The 15,967-nt window shown below is 41.8% G+C and overlaps 1 protein-coding gene across 1 annotated transcript in view; it reads right to left on the reverse strand.

The window, feature by feature from the left end:
• The window catches only part of med13a (mediator complex subunit 13a), a 69,742-nt gene that overhangs the window by 22,941 nt on the left and 30,834 nt on the right, over positions 1 to 15,967 (reverse strand). Inside the window, exons 4-8 of the mRNA XM_051400365.1 lie at positions 9,845 to 9,990; positions 3,176 to 3,376; positions 2,872 to 3,066; positions 2,624 to 2,786; positions 1,108 to 1,218 (exon numbers count right to left, since the gene is read on the reverse strand). Coding sequence (XP_051256325.1) covers positions 1,108 to 1,218; positions 2,624 to 2,786; positions 2,872 to 3,066; positions 3,176 to 3,376; positions 9,845 to 9,990 — 816 coding nt within the window. The remainder of the gene's footprint in view (positions 1 to 1,107; positions 1,219 to 2,623; positions 2,787 to 2,871; positions 3,067 to 3,175; positions 3,377 to 9,844; positions 9,991 to 15,967) is intronic.

Here is a 15,967-nt window from a genome sequence, read left to right on the forward strand (position 1 = left end):
CGGCTTCCAACAAATTAACATGCTCCAGCTGACTGACCCAATCCACTCTGCTCTCGTCTGCGGTCCAAGCTGGCTCTCCTCTCCCTAGGTGGAAAGCCAAGCGCAACGGATTCCCCAATGGAAGTATGCCCAAACATGCAAGGTATCTGCCAATCAAAATTCAGTTCAGATAGTACTTGCTCATTAACCATGATTAAGAATTTTCTTTCAATCTATTAGAATCAGGCTGGTTCAGGCTCCCCCTGTGGAGGCCAATCAAGCATCCAGCTCACTGATTGGACCTGCTGCTTGTGTTTACATGTAGCCTTGTGAGTAAAGCAGCTGGTTGAAACTGCGGTTGGTCAGTAAAGATGATAAGCTGAAGACTGAAGGATGCAGGGGAGATCCTGATTTGTTGTTTAATTCAAGAATGGGGCCCCAAAGACAGTAATTATATTTATACTAAATTTGATTTCAACTGAAATTTGATTTCCGTTGAGTAGAATTCAATTCTACTCAAATCAAGCTTTTTGAATGAGGCAGAATTTAGAAAAAAGTAATATACAAGAAATAATTCCGGTGTGTGTTCATGCTCACTGTAGCCTTTCCCTATGTCCTGACAACATGCATCAACTGTAACTGTGGCCATCTGTCCTGACAGACAAAATCAACAGTGACATTTAAACCGATACATACAAACTCATTCAACACATTTTGAACTCATTCGTCAACATGAGGAGCATGCAACCCTCACACACTGCTTTTAGAACCACGCTATCCCTTAAGTGCTCCATCAGAGGTCAAACTATCCTTTCTCTCTCAAATTATTCCCATCAGTGTGGGAATAAAAATGTCTGACTTACAGAAACACACATCCCCAGCAGAGGTTTGAGCCCTGGCACAGCTGTCATTTATACAAAATAGTGATAAATTGAATAATATGAAGAATAATATGCTTGTCAAAGTCTAGACATGGATATAACTTGCAGATATTTTGCTGACTGTGGTCCTCTGTGCCAGTGTTCAAAGCTCTGTAGACCTTTGTATAACCTCTCTGAAATGTCTTTGAGTGCAAATATATGAGCATTAACCTGCACATACTGTATATCCACATGGGAAATGACTGACCTGGAACAGCTGCAGTATGACCTCTGTGATGGCTCCACAAAATCCCAGGCTCCCGCTTTCTCAGTCAGCTCCTCGTCACAGGTACCGTTGGTTGCTGCTGAGAACTTCCGCCTGTGGAGGGGGGAAAAAAACTTTTCTGACATCATTCTACTTTGGGCTAATTTTGACTGAGTATAGCCACTTCTTTAATACTTTTTTGTGTAGCGTTATTCATGTGAAGAGACCCATCCTCAATTTTTTGAAACAAGTCCTAAAATTATGACACAAAACCTAAAAAGTGTACAGCCCTTTCTCTGTTCCTCTAGTATACAATGGCGAATGGTAAAAGTGCTGAGGCTGATTTCATGGCCCTGCTTGGAGCAATAATATTTTGGCTGACAAGCCAACAGCTAACTGCTGCAGACATTCTGTGCTTGGTCAAGGGGCAACACATCCCGGCTTGCTCCCAATGTGTCACATTCACTGATGGTGAATAATACAAAAGACCATAGGACAAAACTGCAAGCTAAACCCTGACTTTAATTATTATCTATCATTATTTCCATCTAGTTTTTTTCTGCCATGTTTGTATGGTTTATGAATGAATAATAAAGCATTAAGGAAACCTATTTGACACTTTAGACATCAGTGTTGTCAATATATGACAATGTGAAGTCAGAAGGTGCAGGGAAATACCAAAAAAAGACAACAGTGTTGTTAAGCACACAGGTCAGAAAAAGAGGTTATGCAGATTACAAAAAACCTGCTATCACACATCATTCAAAGTTTATTTAAAAAAATATATATCTGGGCATGCGTAGGAAACCTTAAGCCAGTTTAAGTAGTTGTGCTAATTGTATTTTTTAAAACTGAAAATGAGATCTCCAACTTCCCAAGAGTACTTGATCACTGCAGCACAACCACGCTCTTCTTTACTCTGCATGTTACACCAACAACTCGTGAGTGCTCATAAAAAAAACAAGGAGAACTATCAGGAAAGGCTAACTTGTTCTCTCTACTGAGATGCTTTATACTTGTTTGTTTAATTTACAATAACTATACTTATCTTACATTCTCAAACGGTCAACCATTGTTGGCAACAAGCCATTTATGTGCAAAGATGACGACATGGTCCAGAGGCCCAAACCTTGTAACAGAAAGTTTGAAAGTTTACTCCTTTAACCCTTTGTTTAGCCAGATATAGGAACTGAGAATGTACACTTGCTATCCGCTATTAATACCCTGCTTCATATTCAAACCCCTGCATGAAATCACACCTTGAAGGTGCGACAACTTCTCAACTGTTGGCACTAGATCAATGTCAAGTATGTGTCAGTAGATGACATGATAAATAAACGAGAGAAGCAGCATTGCCTCTCTTTCACTTTCTGATGCTTTCCCAGATACAGGTAACTCTCACGGCCTCTTTAATCTACTGCTGCCCCCAATCAATACACAAAGAAAATCTTTTGGGTTCTGGCAATTTTCATTTATAGCATGGCCTGTGCTACTTTCTAGAGAGCAATACCAGACTTACTTGTTCTGGGCTCGGTTGATATTGCACTCTTGCCAGACGCGCTCCACCACCTGACTGGCTAGCCGTCGTGGAATCTTGCCTCCATGGTGACTCGTCCTGTCCACGCTGAACGCATCAGATGATGAAGGCATCTTAACCCACTTCTGGGCCGAGTGTGAGTCCACTGGAGGGGGAAGGAGCAAGGTTAACAAACATACAACTAAAAGGTCTTTATTGTCCTATCTTATAAATTAACACTGTCTTTATACCTGTCTGTGCCTCTTCAGGCGATGTGGGAGGGGTGAGGGTCACCAAAGACATGGCGGGCTCTCGCTGGGAAGCAGGCACTTGGTGGCCACCCGAGTAGACGGCAGTGCAGTGGGAGGACCCCACAGGGGCCACAACAGGGATGTCTGACTGGGGTACCAGCACTAGGCAGGCTGGGTACACCATCCGCACACCACCTGTACACACAGAGCAGGGATGTTCAGGAACCACAGCAGACAACTCTACATTTAACACAGGTCATCTCACAAAGATTAAATTTTGATGGTATATATTCTAAAAACTGACCTACGAGGACCTCCACAGAGGCCAGAGAGTCATCCTCCCAGTCCATGTCCTCCATCTTGTCCTCCGACACACCCTCCTTGGCCCTGGGGCTGATGGGATAGAACTGGTTCCACTCCTCAATCAGCTTCTGGGTGGGTGGGTCTGACATCTTGAACGACTGGCCAGTCAGTGTCCCATTCAGGCCAAAAGGACTCAGGATCACTGGTCAGAAGGAAAGGGTGGGGAGGAAAAGAGAGGACAGAAAGACATAACAATGTTAGTCAGGACATCTTCAACTCTGCATTGTTGTCACAACACAAATCATCCCTCCTTCTTTCCTTTACTTGTGTTCTTTTCCCTCCCACACTTCCTTTTCCCATTTTTTGTCTTACATTTTTCTTCTTTCCATCTTTCCTTATTTATTTGCTTTACCATCCAGCTTTATCCATTTTCTACATCTGGAACTGCTTCCTTTTCTTATATCCTTCAACATTGGCTCCACATTTTCCCCTCAATTTTTTAAACCTTCCATTACTTAGTCCTCATTCTTTCTCCTCCCATACATTCTTTTGTCTCCTCTTCAACAATGTCTACCTTTTTGCTCTTCACCTCTTTCCTTCCTATTCTCTCTTCGATCCAATCCTTAACCTTGACCTTATCCTCCATCCACCACCTTGTTTCTTTCTATCATGAGTCCTGCCTTATGCCCCTTTCCTAGGTTTTGGCCTTACATGAATACCTTCCGTCACTGATTATAGATATTTTTTCTCTTCCTATTTCACCCAAAAATCTATTTCTTGTTATCTTGATCATCTTTCCTGTCTTACTTGAGCCATTTGCTTTCCTTTCCCTGTCATTTTGCCATCTCCGGCCGAATCAGCAGTGCTCTGACCTTTTCAGAGCAGTACTGGACCCAGCCGGTCCCGGCTGACTCGCCAAATACTTACAGAGCAATCCAGACGCCAATTATTGGCAAGCGGTGGCCTCTCAGAGCCCATAAACAGAGGCTTATAAAAAAGGGCCACTCCTCGGCAAACACACTTGACTGCACAGACATATGGGAGTCAAACAGAGAGCCCATCAGTCTGCCTATAGAACAGACTAACATCCATCAGAGAATGGAGATAGGACCATAAACTAACATACATTATGCATACATATGAGCACAGAAACCATATGCATATTGACTTGACATATACATATATATATATATATATATATATATACACACACACAGATAGACACACACACACACACACACACACACACACACACACACACACACACACACACACACACACACACACACACACACACACACACACACACACACACACACACACACACACACACACACACACACACACACACACACACACACACACACACACACACACACACACACACACACACACACACACACACACACACACACACACACACACACACACACACCCTCTGAACAGACTGGCTGGCTGGGTGGGTGAGCAAGCATTAGTTAATGTCCCTCTATAGGCTGCTTTTCTAGTGTGTCATTACTAGACTGGATGGCCTCTATCCCCAGGTATTGATCCTGTGACTGGACCAAAGAACAGCTTCCAGGATAAGTAAGAAAAGGAAGATGAGATGCATTAGCAGTGATTCACCTCCCGTATCTTCCGACACCTGAAGTTACAATCTTTAAGATGTCATAAAATCAAACCCCACTTCTGATACTATTTATGGTCGACACTTTATCTGCAATAGCCAGTCAATATATCAATATTTATAATTACCTCTCTATGTAGTTTTTATTGGTACCAGGGATTGGTATTGATATTAGCCTCAATGTTTACTATTTACCCTTTACACAACATCAGAGCTGTATTATTAATGCAAACCAAACATTTCCTACAGTCACTGCTTCATATAAAAAGCGTTCAACTGGTGAAACACAGGGAGGCTTTTACTGTGAGGCAGGCACAGGAAACATAATGCATTTATCACTGCGTGTGTTTAACTGGTGTAGTATTTCTGACCCTGTTTCTGTATTCCATTATTTTTGCAAAGGCACATGAAGTCAGATAGTCAACAAATCAACCAGGATGGAAATCTCTTGGATGTAATCAGACTTTAATCAGGAAGGTTTGGAAATGACTAATATACAGATCTAACACTTTTTTATTTTAAAAGGTAGTGACTGGCAGTTGGTGGTGGAAGATAATTGGCAAAGTAGAGCACTGTTAAGCATTACAAAAGAGAATATTCTTTACACTTAAATACTGGAACATACAAGCTAAAGCTAATAAAACACATTGTTTAGACATAATGTGTCCTAGATGGACCTTAGAGTAACGTTTCAGCTCACCCTACAAAACATACTACCTCAGCAATAACGACCCCCACTGAGGGAAGAACAAAAGGTTATTTATGTTGCAGTACGCAACAACATCCAGCTATGGTCGATCATATTAACCTTAATTAAATTCAACCCCACTCCTTTTGCCTTTCATTTCTGCATTTCTTGCTGCACACACACTCCTAAGACCTGAGGCCAGTTGTGGAAGAGAGATCAAATTCAGCACAATTATGGAAATGGTTTACCGTTTTCCCCATCACCACCCCAAAGCACCCTCCCCTCTATCCCTTCTGCCTCTCTCTCTCTCTCTCTCTGACTGTGAGTCTATCTCTGGCTCCCTGAAGACATGTCAAATGTGCTCAGATCAGTGTAATGGGCTGAGAGTTCATTACATTCACTCTGCGCCCTTTTATGAGGTCACATCCTGGAGAGGTCTGCCTGCCGGAGCGCTCTGCCGCACAGTAAACCAAGCTTGGCAGAGGTGAGGGGGAGAGAGGGGGAGAGAGGGAGAGATGGATGGATGAAGGGGATGGAAGTCAGCCCTTCCTCGACACTATGCTTGGTTAGCCAGGAGGAGAAGCACTGCGGCGGTGAAAACACACACCTGCGCATAGACACACGGTGTACTCAAAGACTGTTCACACAGCCTGTGCTGATCGTAAAATACATACACAGTACAGAGACACATGTCTGCCTTATTTGGAAGCAAAGCTATCTCACAATGCACACAGAGGAGGTGTGTGCCTGCTGACAGTTTCAAGTAGCCCTGAACTACATGACTGGGGAAATAGAAAGAATGATAATTGGACAAAGGCAGGCATTTGTCAACCAATAAAATAAGTCATAAGCAGCTATCTACTGGTTGGTGGCTTGGGAGCAATATGATCATCATAAATGACTAGCAAAACCCATCAACATCCCTATAGGAATCCATACACCAAGTTCTAATAATCATTTTATTTTTATCCAAGGCACTAGTCTTTAACTAGACGAGACATTATCACCTCCCTTCAGGAGAGCTCTAGAGGCAGTAAAGGGGTTGGCTATACAGGAATTACTGTGGTGAAACGAGGAAGTGATCACTGTTATTACTCTGGAGGGGGCGTATGGAGAGGGGAGGGCTGAGTCGCATCTATCTAACTATAGAAGGTAAAGGGGGAAAACTTTTCTGGGCTTGTGTCGTTCAACTTCCATTTTTTGTAGGAAGAGTGAGGAAGAGAAAGGAATTTGAAGATTTTGAGGGTAAAATCCATGCCCCCCTCCACTCACACGCTCATCAAAAGGTCTTCTTTTGCCCAGTTTTTCTATTTAAAAGGGTATATATTATCTTGAGACTGTTTCAGGTGGCATGTTGCTATTAAGTCAATGACAGGGTCCATTTTTATGACGTCAGTTTGAGAGGGAAGGCTTACGGCTGAATGCAGATATTCATACTCCACTGTTGACACAAAAACCAACGGAACAAGTGTGTGATACTTGTGTGAAATCATTTTATACCAATAGCATTGTTCAGAAAGCCTATATCCTTCCCTCCACAAAATAAGTCAAAATGTATATGATAGTAATTACATGAACATCTCTATGTGTGAGTGGAAATGCCAGCAAACAATGGTTTTGGGATTACACAGTGTTTGGCTTAGGGTGGGGGTAATGAATTTAGAGCCAATGATGGAATATCATTAGAGCCACACATTTTTATAACTACACTACGACTACAGAGGCTTTTCTTTTTTAACTGGCTGCTGGCCAATCTGTAATGAAAGACAGCCCGACTGAAGATTGTGTGCATTATCTTGGCAACAGCACACACACAGCTTACTAATATATTTAACTTGAAAAATTACACTTCTTCACTTACACTGAACGTTTAACATTTACAAGAAAATACTTTTTTAAAAACGCTTCTGAAAGCCCATTTCCCTTATTTACTTTAGTATAATTGACATTATCTCCTTGGAGCAACAGGCTGCTTTGCTGAAAGTTATTTTAAGCTAAATGGGGTCCTTGAATCCTCAAGATTTACATGTTTTAGTAGCTGCTGTTTCTTAGAATCGTGTGTACAGAAACAGTTTTGTTTTTTTAGGGTTTTTTTGTGGTTATATTGGCCTCCAGCAAGTAAAAGTAGCTGCAGCACATCCATTAGATGGAAGAAAATGACATTTCAGTATGTGATTAATGTTGGGCATGTTATGTCTTTGGCTTTTGTTTCATAAATGGGAGAAAAAGAGACTCCTTATGTTGGCCTATTGCAGTACTTCTCAAATTGTGGGGTGCCCCTGGAGGGGGGGGCAGTGAGGTGTCAGAGGGGGCACTGACGGAGGAGGAGAGATGGAGAAGTTTCTGACAGGAGTAAAAAGAAAAACGGAGGAGACGTCAGAGGCAAGAACAGGAAATATGACGAAGCCTACATAGCCCTGGGTTTGAATACGGTTGGAAATGAGGAAAGACCTGTGTGTGTTTTATGTTTAAAAACTCTGGCAGCGGACAGCATGAAACCAAACAAATTAAGACGGCACCAGGAGACCTTACACCCCAGTTATGTCAATAAGCCACTGGACCTTTTTCATCGGATACTCGATGAGTATCGCCAACAGGCCGGTCATTTAGTGAGCACGGCATCAGTAAACAAAAACGCACCGTTAGCCTCGTACAAACACCGCCACATTGCAAGGTGCAAAAAACCATCACACAATAGCAGAGGAGCTAATACTGCCGGCAGCACTGGACATGGTCACAATCTTGGATGAGGAAAGTGTTTAGAGACTGAATACTGTCTCTCTTTCCAATGACACGATTGGGAGACGTATATTTGACCTTTCAGGCGACCTCCAAGAACAACTCACAGAACATCTAACAGACAAACGTTAAATATAACCAATATTGTTGCAAATTTTACACACAAAAAAAACAAATGTTATAAAGTTTTTTGAAAAGGAATAAGCTGATGAAGCTGACAAGTGACCAATGTTTACAGTTAAAAAAAGTTTTGAATGTTACTGTGTTAAGTCTATAAAAATGCACATCCCAGTGAATCATTTGCACTTTTTTCTCTGTTTTGAGAATCACACAGACTGAGCAGTCTTGTTTAAATGTTACAAATTGAGTTAATAAACTGAACTTGGAAATAGTTTTAAGTTGTTGCAGATGTTATCTCAGCTCGTTTTATTAAGCCATTTTGATAATCAGGTGATTGTATGCAGAATGCTGGTGCCACCAACTCATACAGTGGTTTGTACAGATAAATAAATAAATAAATACTATCAGTTTCTCAAAAGTATTAAAATTCGGGGGGGGGGGGGCGTGAAAAAAGTTCTGTCCTCTAGGGGGGGCATAACAGAAAATAATTGAGAACCAATGGCCTATTGTAACATGGGGTCTTTTTTGGTTAACATTTTTTTGGTTTACACTTGACAGCCAAGAAGTAATGCATTTCAACCTACTTGGGTGAAGTTTTGCAATTTTGTGAGTGAGTGTGAAAAATAATTTCTTTCAGCCAGCAATACAACATTATTCTTATTTTTAAAAAAAAATGTTTTGCTAGGCAAAGTCAAAGAATAGATTTTTACATTTTTAAAACTCTTGGCTTGGTGTATTTTCCTTGATAAGAAGGCTAAATGTCAAACTAAATAAATAAACATTTGGTTATTTATCACTAAATTTATTTTTTTTTGCAGAGAAGATCTGCAAAATCTATCTTCCTCAGCTGACACTACATTTTCAATACAGTTGCAAAGCAGAAAAAAACATTAAAATGTCTGAGGGCTCCTACTGTCAGCTGATGATTGCATTTTGTTTTGCAATGAGAAATTCCATTCAGTCTTGAAGCAAAGAATTAAAGACCAAACAAAAAGCAAGACATAGTAGTAGCATTTATTTCCTCCCACAAAATCAGGCCTCTGTTTGTTCATCTGTCACATGCAATATTTCAATATACACCACTGATCAGATTTTGACAAAACTTGAGGGTAATGATGCACCATAACTGTGTGGCACTCTACTTGGGGGTCGGATCAAAGTGACACATTATAGCACAACACTGTTCATTTTTTTATTCAGCTGCTGAGCTACTGATCAGATTCTCAGGAAATGTGGGTATGATGTGTAACACCACGTTTTACAACGTCCCAAGGCAAACTTGCCACATAATTACATATCAAGACGAGGTTACAATTCGGTATTTGTTTTTAACTGGCCCAAAGGGGGCTGCGTAATTCACGAAGGATACAGTGTTTGCTGCTGTTGTGTAACATGTTTGCCTAAATTGTTTTAGCTCAAACAGTCCCCTTTGAGCTTTTCCCAGCACATTCTGAGCTGCTCACCAAAGTACAATGCATAGCGGACTGGAGACCCACCTTGGAAGGGGCTGGACGCCTGCTGAGCCAGAGTGAGGTGCTCCTCTGTCAGATGGTAGACAGGCTGGTGCTGGTTGATCTCCACACTGGTGCATACGTTGCTTTCACCATGCAAGAAGAAGGTGAAGGCGCAGGATAGGTGCTCGCTGTGTGGAAGGAAAGAGAGAAAGAAAGAGAGAGATGAGTCGTTTGGGATCACACTACTTTAATATGCACCTTTGAAAAAAAAGTAGCGCTTGCAATGAATAACTCCAATAGTGTGAGAGGTGGAGAAGTGAATGCTGTGGGGGAAAGGGAGCAGACTGACAGTCTAGTTCATGTTCCTTTTCACAAAGAAAGAAAAGGGGAGAGGAAAAGTAGAGAGAGAAAATATGATTATAAAAGCCTGTGTTTTTTTTTTTGGTCAAAATCTACAATGGGAGTCTCTGCTCTCACTCATATTCTGCTTCAACAAGACAGAGACGCATGATAGGAAAGATGAAGCCACAGATTGATCCAAGGGAGTAAACGAAGAAGCTACTAATCTGTGCACCTTGTTCTGACGGCTGGACATATTTTCTGATATTGCTAGAGACAATAATGATGCATCCTTCCAGCATCATGTTAAATAGTAATTCCCCTCAGTCAACGACACATACTGGTGGGAAAATTTAGTTTAGAGAGTGCCTGCAGTCAAGATGCAAGTAAGTCAACACAGCGATGCTCACAGGTGGTATGTGTACGCAAGTGTGCTTCTGTCTGTCTAGTGTGTGTAAAACAAAGGGGCAAGCCCTGACTAACCCTGGCTTTCTAGCCAATACGCTAAGCTCTAAACAGTATCCACTCACACACACACACACACACACACAGCAGCTCTTCTGCTTACAACAACGCCTGCCTGTGCCAGTCTGACCTCAACAGAGCACAACAAAAGTGACAAGTTGAAGAAGAAACGGAAAGCGAGGACGAGGCAGACGGAAGGAGAGAGGGGCAGAGCAAAATGCAGGCCATTGTCTGCAGGCTTTCCTCTCTCTTTCAGCCTGCTCTCCTCCAAAATACACACCCGCACGAAAACACACACAAATCACACAAATGCAGAGAGCACAAGAGACAGCGCAAGTGACGGATGACCAAATGAAAGAGGACGCTGTGAATTTGGAAGTGGATCAAAGAGGGTCGCCTCCTCCAAGGATTTGGTTAAGCAAATATCAGTCTTCTCTCCCTGTCTCTCTCTGGCACACCTACTCTGCAGAGGATTAAAGAGAAGGAGCAGAGAGGGAGAGCCAGGAAGATAGAGAGATGGAGAGAGATGGAGAGAGAGGGAGAGCACTTCAAGAAGATAATACCACCTACGTAGTGAAGAGATGCCCTAAGCCCCCCAGAGCTTGACATTCATCTTACACTTTTTTTCCTGTAAAAATGAGTGGTGCTGGTTAGTGGATGGTTATGAATGTATGATATTCATATTCTATAGCAGGAAGCCAGTAGGGTAACGAAGGTGAGTCAGAGAGAGAAAGAAATTTGGATATCCTTAGCAGTGCTAACAGGAATTGGACTGCTGCTGCATGAAAATGAAATCTAAGGACAGGATCAGTGTTATTCACTGTGTCATTATAAAATACAGTGTTATTGGCACCTGCTAAACCTTCACATTCCCACCAACTCAGCCCATTATGGTCTAAACTCACACTAACGCGGACCGAAACCTCATATTAGGCCTGAGTTAAACTTTAGAATACAATTGAGTTGAGTTAGGAAAGGATCGCTTCACAGATAGTAGATTGAATACAGCTCTTAAAATAATCCTGAAAAAGATCTTTAGCTATCCATTACAATGGAACACCAAAAAAAGTCACGTACACCATGCAGGCCAGATGCAGTTGTATGGAGCATGGTTATGGTTATGGAGCAAACTCAAGTTGACTTGCTTTCTTTAGCCTGTAATTGACTTTTCAGATTACAAGCCAATTTAAAGTATAATCCAATCTTCCAAATGCATAATATTTGTGCCACAAAGATTACATCAAGTAATTACATTTTCATTCAAACTGACAGTAGAAAATTTAGGCTAGACTGCAAAATATTATCTGCACAAATGACAAATATCAGCAATCAGCACGACTGAAGAATCAGTTTAAAATCTTACAATTACAATACATACATGGAAAGAAAGACAAATACCATAAATGAGTTGAACATGCAAGTCATATTATGTGACGGTTATATTCTATAGTCTTTATGCTTTGATCAAAGTAATAATAACACACTGCTTAAGTATTATTTTGAGCCTTGAGCTTAATTGTGTCACTCATTTAACGGACATTTTTGGCTCAACTTTAAAGAAATGAGGGCGTGTGTTTGTTTGTAGCGTGTGTTTTCTGTCTTGCATACAAACAGGTAACACTGAGAGCAAAGACGCCTTTGTTTGGGAAGTGTGTCACGACTGCTCCGGTGCTGAAGTAGTAAATTACACTAGGCTCCTTTGACTGCGGTGTACGTCTGGCAGGAGGGCGTGTGTTGTGTAAAACACCCTCTAGTCCTGGGGCATGGCATGTCACCCAACCACCTGGAGGGTGAGTGAGAAACAGCAAGTAAAAATAAAGATGGTACCCAGGCATGAGTCCTCCGCATTAACACAGCACAGAGCTGAATACTAGAAGCAGTGGCAAATTTGGACTGAGATAGGCTAGCAAAGGGTGTTGGGGTTATTTAAGGCTCTCTTAAAACAAAATAAACCACATGTGTTCGGAGATGAATGAACTGGTTAGAATGTCAAGCAATGAGAACATTGCTGTTTATGTTGTCAATACAAGAATGTATAAGCTGACCAACAGGCCATTCTGCTAATACTGTGGGTGTACTGATGTACATGGAGGAATGGCCAATAGAACGACAAGGAAGGAAAGGAAAATCAAGTGAGAGATAAGACTACAACAGAGAGGGACAAAATCTGTTGTTGTATACTGCAGATGTCAACAGAACTGCAGTCTACCATCTCCTCTCACACGCAAAGAAAACCTGACACTACACATTCACACACGTCTGTTTGCAGGGCACTTGTAAGCTTGAGGTAGAGGGCTGCCATCTGTGGCTCAACAGACAGAAGTACAATGTCTCCCTCTCTCCCTCTCTCCCTCTCTCTCTCTCTCTCTAAATCAATTCTTTACAAATGTGATTGTACAGATTGCTCTGCTGGTGTCAGCTGACAGGTTAAGAAGATTATCAGACATGCCAGCTGTTGGCATTAGAAATGTCACATGCTAAATGATCACATTACTATCCAGTAGAGAATGACTTGTCCTAAATGGAAATATCACTTTACATATTTAAATGTCACTTAATGATTCTGAATGATTTTGTCTACTTGCACAAACAACAAATATGCAGTTGAGGCATTTGTACTTTTTCACAGATCACATGAAAACTCAAAACTCTTAACTTAAATGTTAATATTTTAACACACTATCATTGACTCAACTGCACATTTGGTCCTGTAAGTTGCAGAGTGATTGCCGACAGAGGGATGGCTCAAATATCAACAGGTGCTTGGTTAGCACTCGGCCAAGGCAGCACCGAAAACATCAACAAAAACAACAGCAGCACATGAGACACTTCCTCAAGACTGCGTCTCTCACTGACACACACAAAAGGAACAGGATTTAGTAAAGCTTGTGCTGTGACAAACTGCAGCACAAGCCTGTTGGATCTGTCTGCCTGTCTGTGTGCAGGAGTGTTCGCTGTCCTGTCCACACACACGTGACATACAATAACATGCACCATCGTGTCAAATTCAATTCTTCTGCAAACATCCATGGCCTGCTGGTGGGACGCGCACGCACGCGCACGCACACACACGCACACGCACACACACGCACACACACACACACACACACACACCCCAGTGTGTGGGCTATGCTTACACTGGCAAACAACAGCTGCTAAGCATGGTGGGAAAGTGTGTATGTGGTAGCTGAGATTAAGTGAGCAGGTCAAGTGGCACAGGGAAGCCAAAAAAAAACTTTTTCCTATATTTTTATTACAGATAAATCTTTTCATTATACAAATATTTCAGTGACTTCCAAAGATGTATTTGTTTGTTGAGGGCAGATTAACAGAAGATAAAAAGGTACACCTGTTTAGTATTAAACTCCCTTGTTATGTAGATATGCTGGAATCTTGAAGTAACAGTTAAATATTTGTGGAACTGAGCTTCTTAGCGTCTTTGCTGAAAGGTACTTTAAAAATCAAGCTACAGTGAGCACACAGTGAAAACAGGGGGATACAGCTTGTCTGGAGCTATCCACACAGGTAACCATCACATGGGGTAGCACTTATATCTTATTGAGATGTTGTGATTTTCAGGGTGGGTTTGGTGCAGGTGTCACTAGGTGCAGTGACTTCCTGAACTACTCCTTTGAATGAACATGCACATCCCTGTAACATTCCCTGTGTGCCTTAACTCCAAATTAAATCAAAATGAAATTATGATTTAATTTGAAAACTTCTTCTTACTTTGCCTAAGGGTTCCCAGGGACCCCTAGGGCGGCCCTTCTCTATGATGCACTGTGTCTGTTAAAGTATGTTGAACCTGCCTCAAGACTAAGGTTCTCAGGGATTTTTTTAATGTCATCTCCCCTTCAGCGAGATACTGCTTACACAGAAGGAAAAAAGGCCGAAACCCATGGCCAGGGTTTAGTACCACAGAAAACTGTGCATGCGTGTGATTAAACCACCACCTGTCAGCAGCACACTGTGCATGAGCTAATGGACTCAGAAATCCCTCTTTTAACGACTAAATATTTCTCATTTGCTTGCTCTATTATTAGAGAAATTAAATGCATAATTTTAACAATGTGGAGAAAATATGAGACACAGCAGGCTGCAGTGCACCCAAAATACAGCCTTCAAAACAACTAGATCCTTGTCAGAATATCATGTTCATTAACTAGATGTGTGGGATTTCACTTTTATCTCTCAGTCATGTTGAGAGAGAATGTGAAGGAGGGAGGGTTGCCGTTGTAGCCTGACAAAAAGCCACAAGATCTTTTAATCATCCTTTCTCTCTCTGTCTCCACCTTTCCTCCCACTCCCCTCTCCTCTGCTCTTCATCTATTAACTGGCAAATAGACCGGGCTGCTCTCTGATCTTCTCTCCTTTTCCTCTCCTCGCCGTATACTCGCTCACACGCCACTGTGATTGTCCACAGAGGCACTCCCTGCTCCACCTCTCAGATGCAAATGGCCGGTGGCCTTTGGCTCGGTAAGCAGACAATAAGATAGTCCGGTGAGGATTTGAAGCGGGGCCACATACAAAGGAGGGCAGGTGGGCATATTTGCCTTCAGCTGGCATGCCATGGAAATGAGGTGTCAAAGGCCAGTGGCGACCTGGGCGGCGGCAGGGAGTGAGGGGGGGAGCAGAGTGGGACTGACAGCCTCCATCACTGTCACATGGATGGCCTGCTGTGCAGCACACTAACAGATGATCAGCAATGTCACTATCCCAAACTTTTGATATGGCATTTATTTACAAGGAGGTGCGTGCATTACGGCTTAGCAAGAAACGGATTAGGCCTTTTATTATCTGAGAGCAACATCCACATGTGTCAAAATTCAGGCTGCTTTTAAGTTTTTTTTTGTTGTTTTTTTAACCATTTTCCACAATTAGTGTTCAATATACAAAATACCAAAAACTTCTATACCCACTGCAATTTCTCAGAGCCAGAGGCGACGTCTTCAGATTGCTTGTTCTGTTGAAACCCGAAGATATTCAGTTTACAGTGATGTAAAACAAAATAATGAAATCATCCCAATGGAATATCAGGAACTAATGAATGTTGTGGTAAAATGTGGCATTTTTGTTTGAAAAAGGACTGAAACTATTCTCAATTATCAAAATAGTTATGGATCTGTTTTCTGTAGTTCGACTAATTAAACCTTTTACAAGAGTTAAGTTATGTTAACTCAAGCTTTCACTCTTCAAAGATATATTTCTTATCTACTGAAAATCTGTGTTATATATCTATCTGACAAACATGGCGGACAACTGCAATGATGGAAAGAACCCAGATTGTTATTTCTGAATAAAACAATGACTGAGGGACACTATCTCATTATCTTCTGTGAGTTATCTGCACAGAGGCTTGCC

The sequence above is a fragment of the Dicentrarchus labrax genome, unplaced genomic scaffold, assembly GCF_905237075.1.
Source record: "Dicentrarchus labrax unplaced genomic scaffold, dlabrax2021, whole genome shotgun sequence".
Classification (NCBI taxonomy): Eukaryota; Metazoa; Chordata; class Actinopteri; family Moronidae; genus Dicentrarchus; species Dicentrarchus labrax.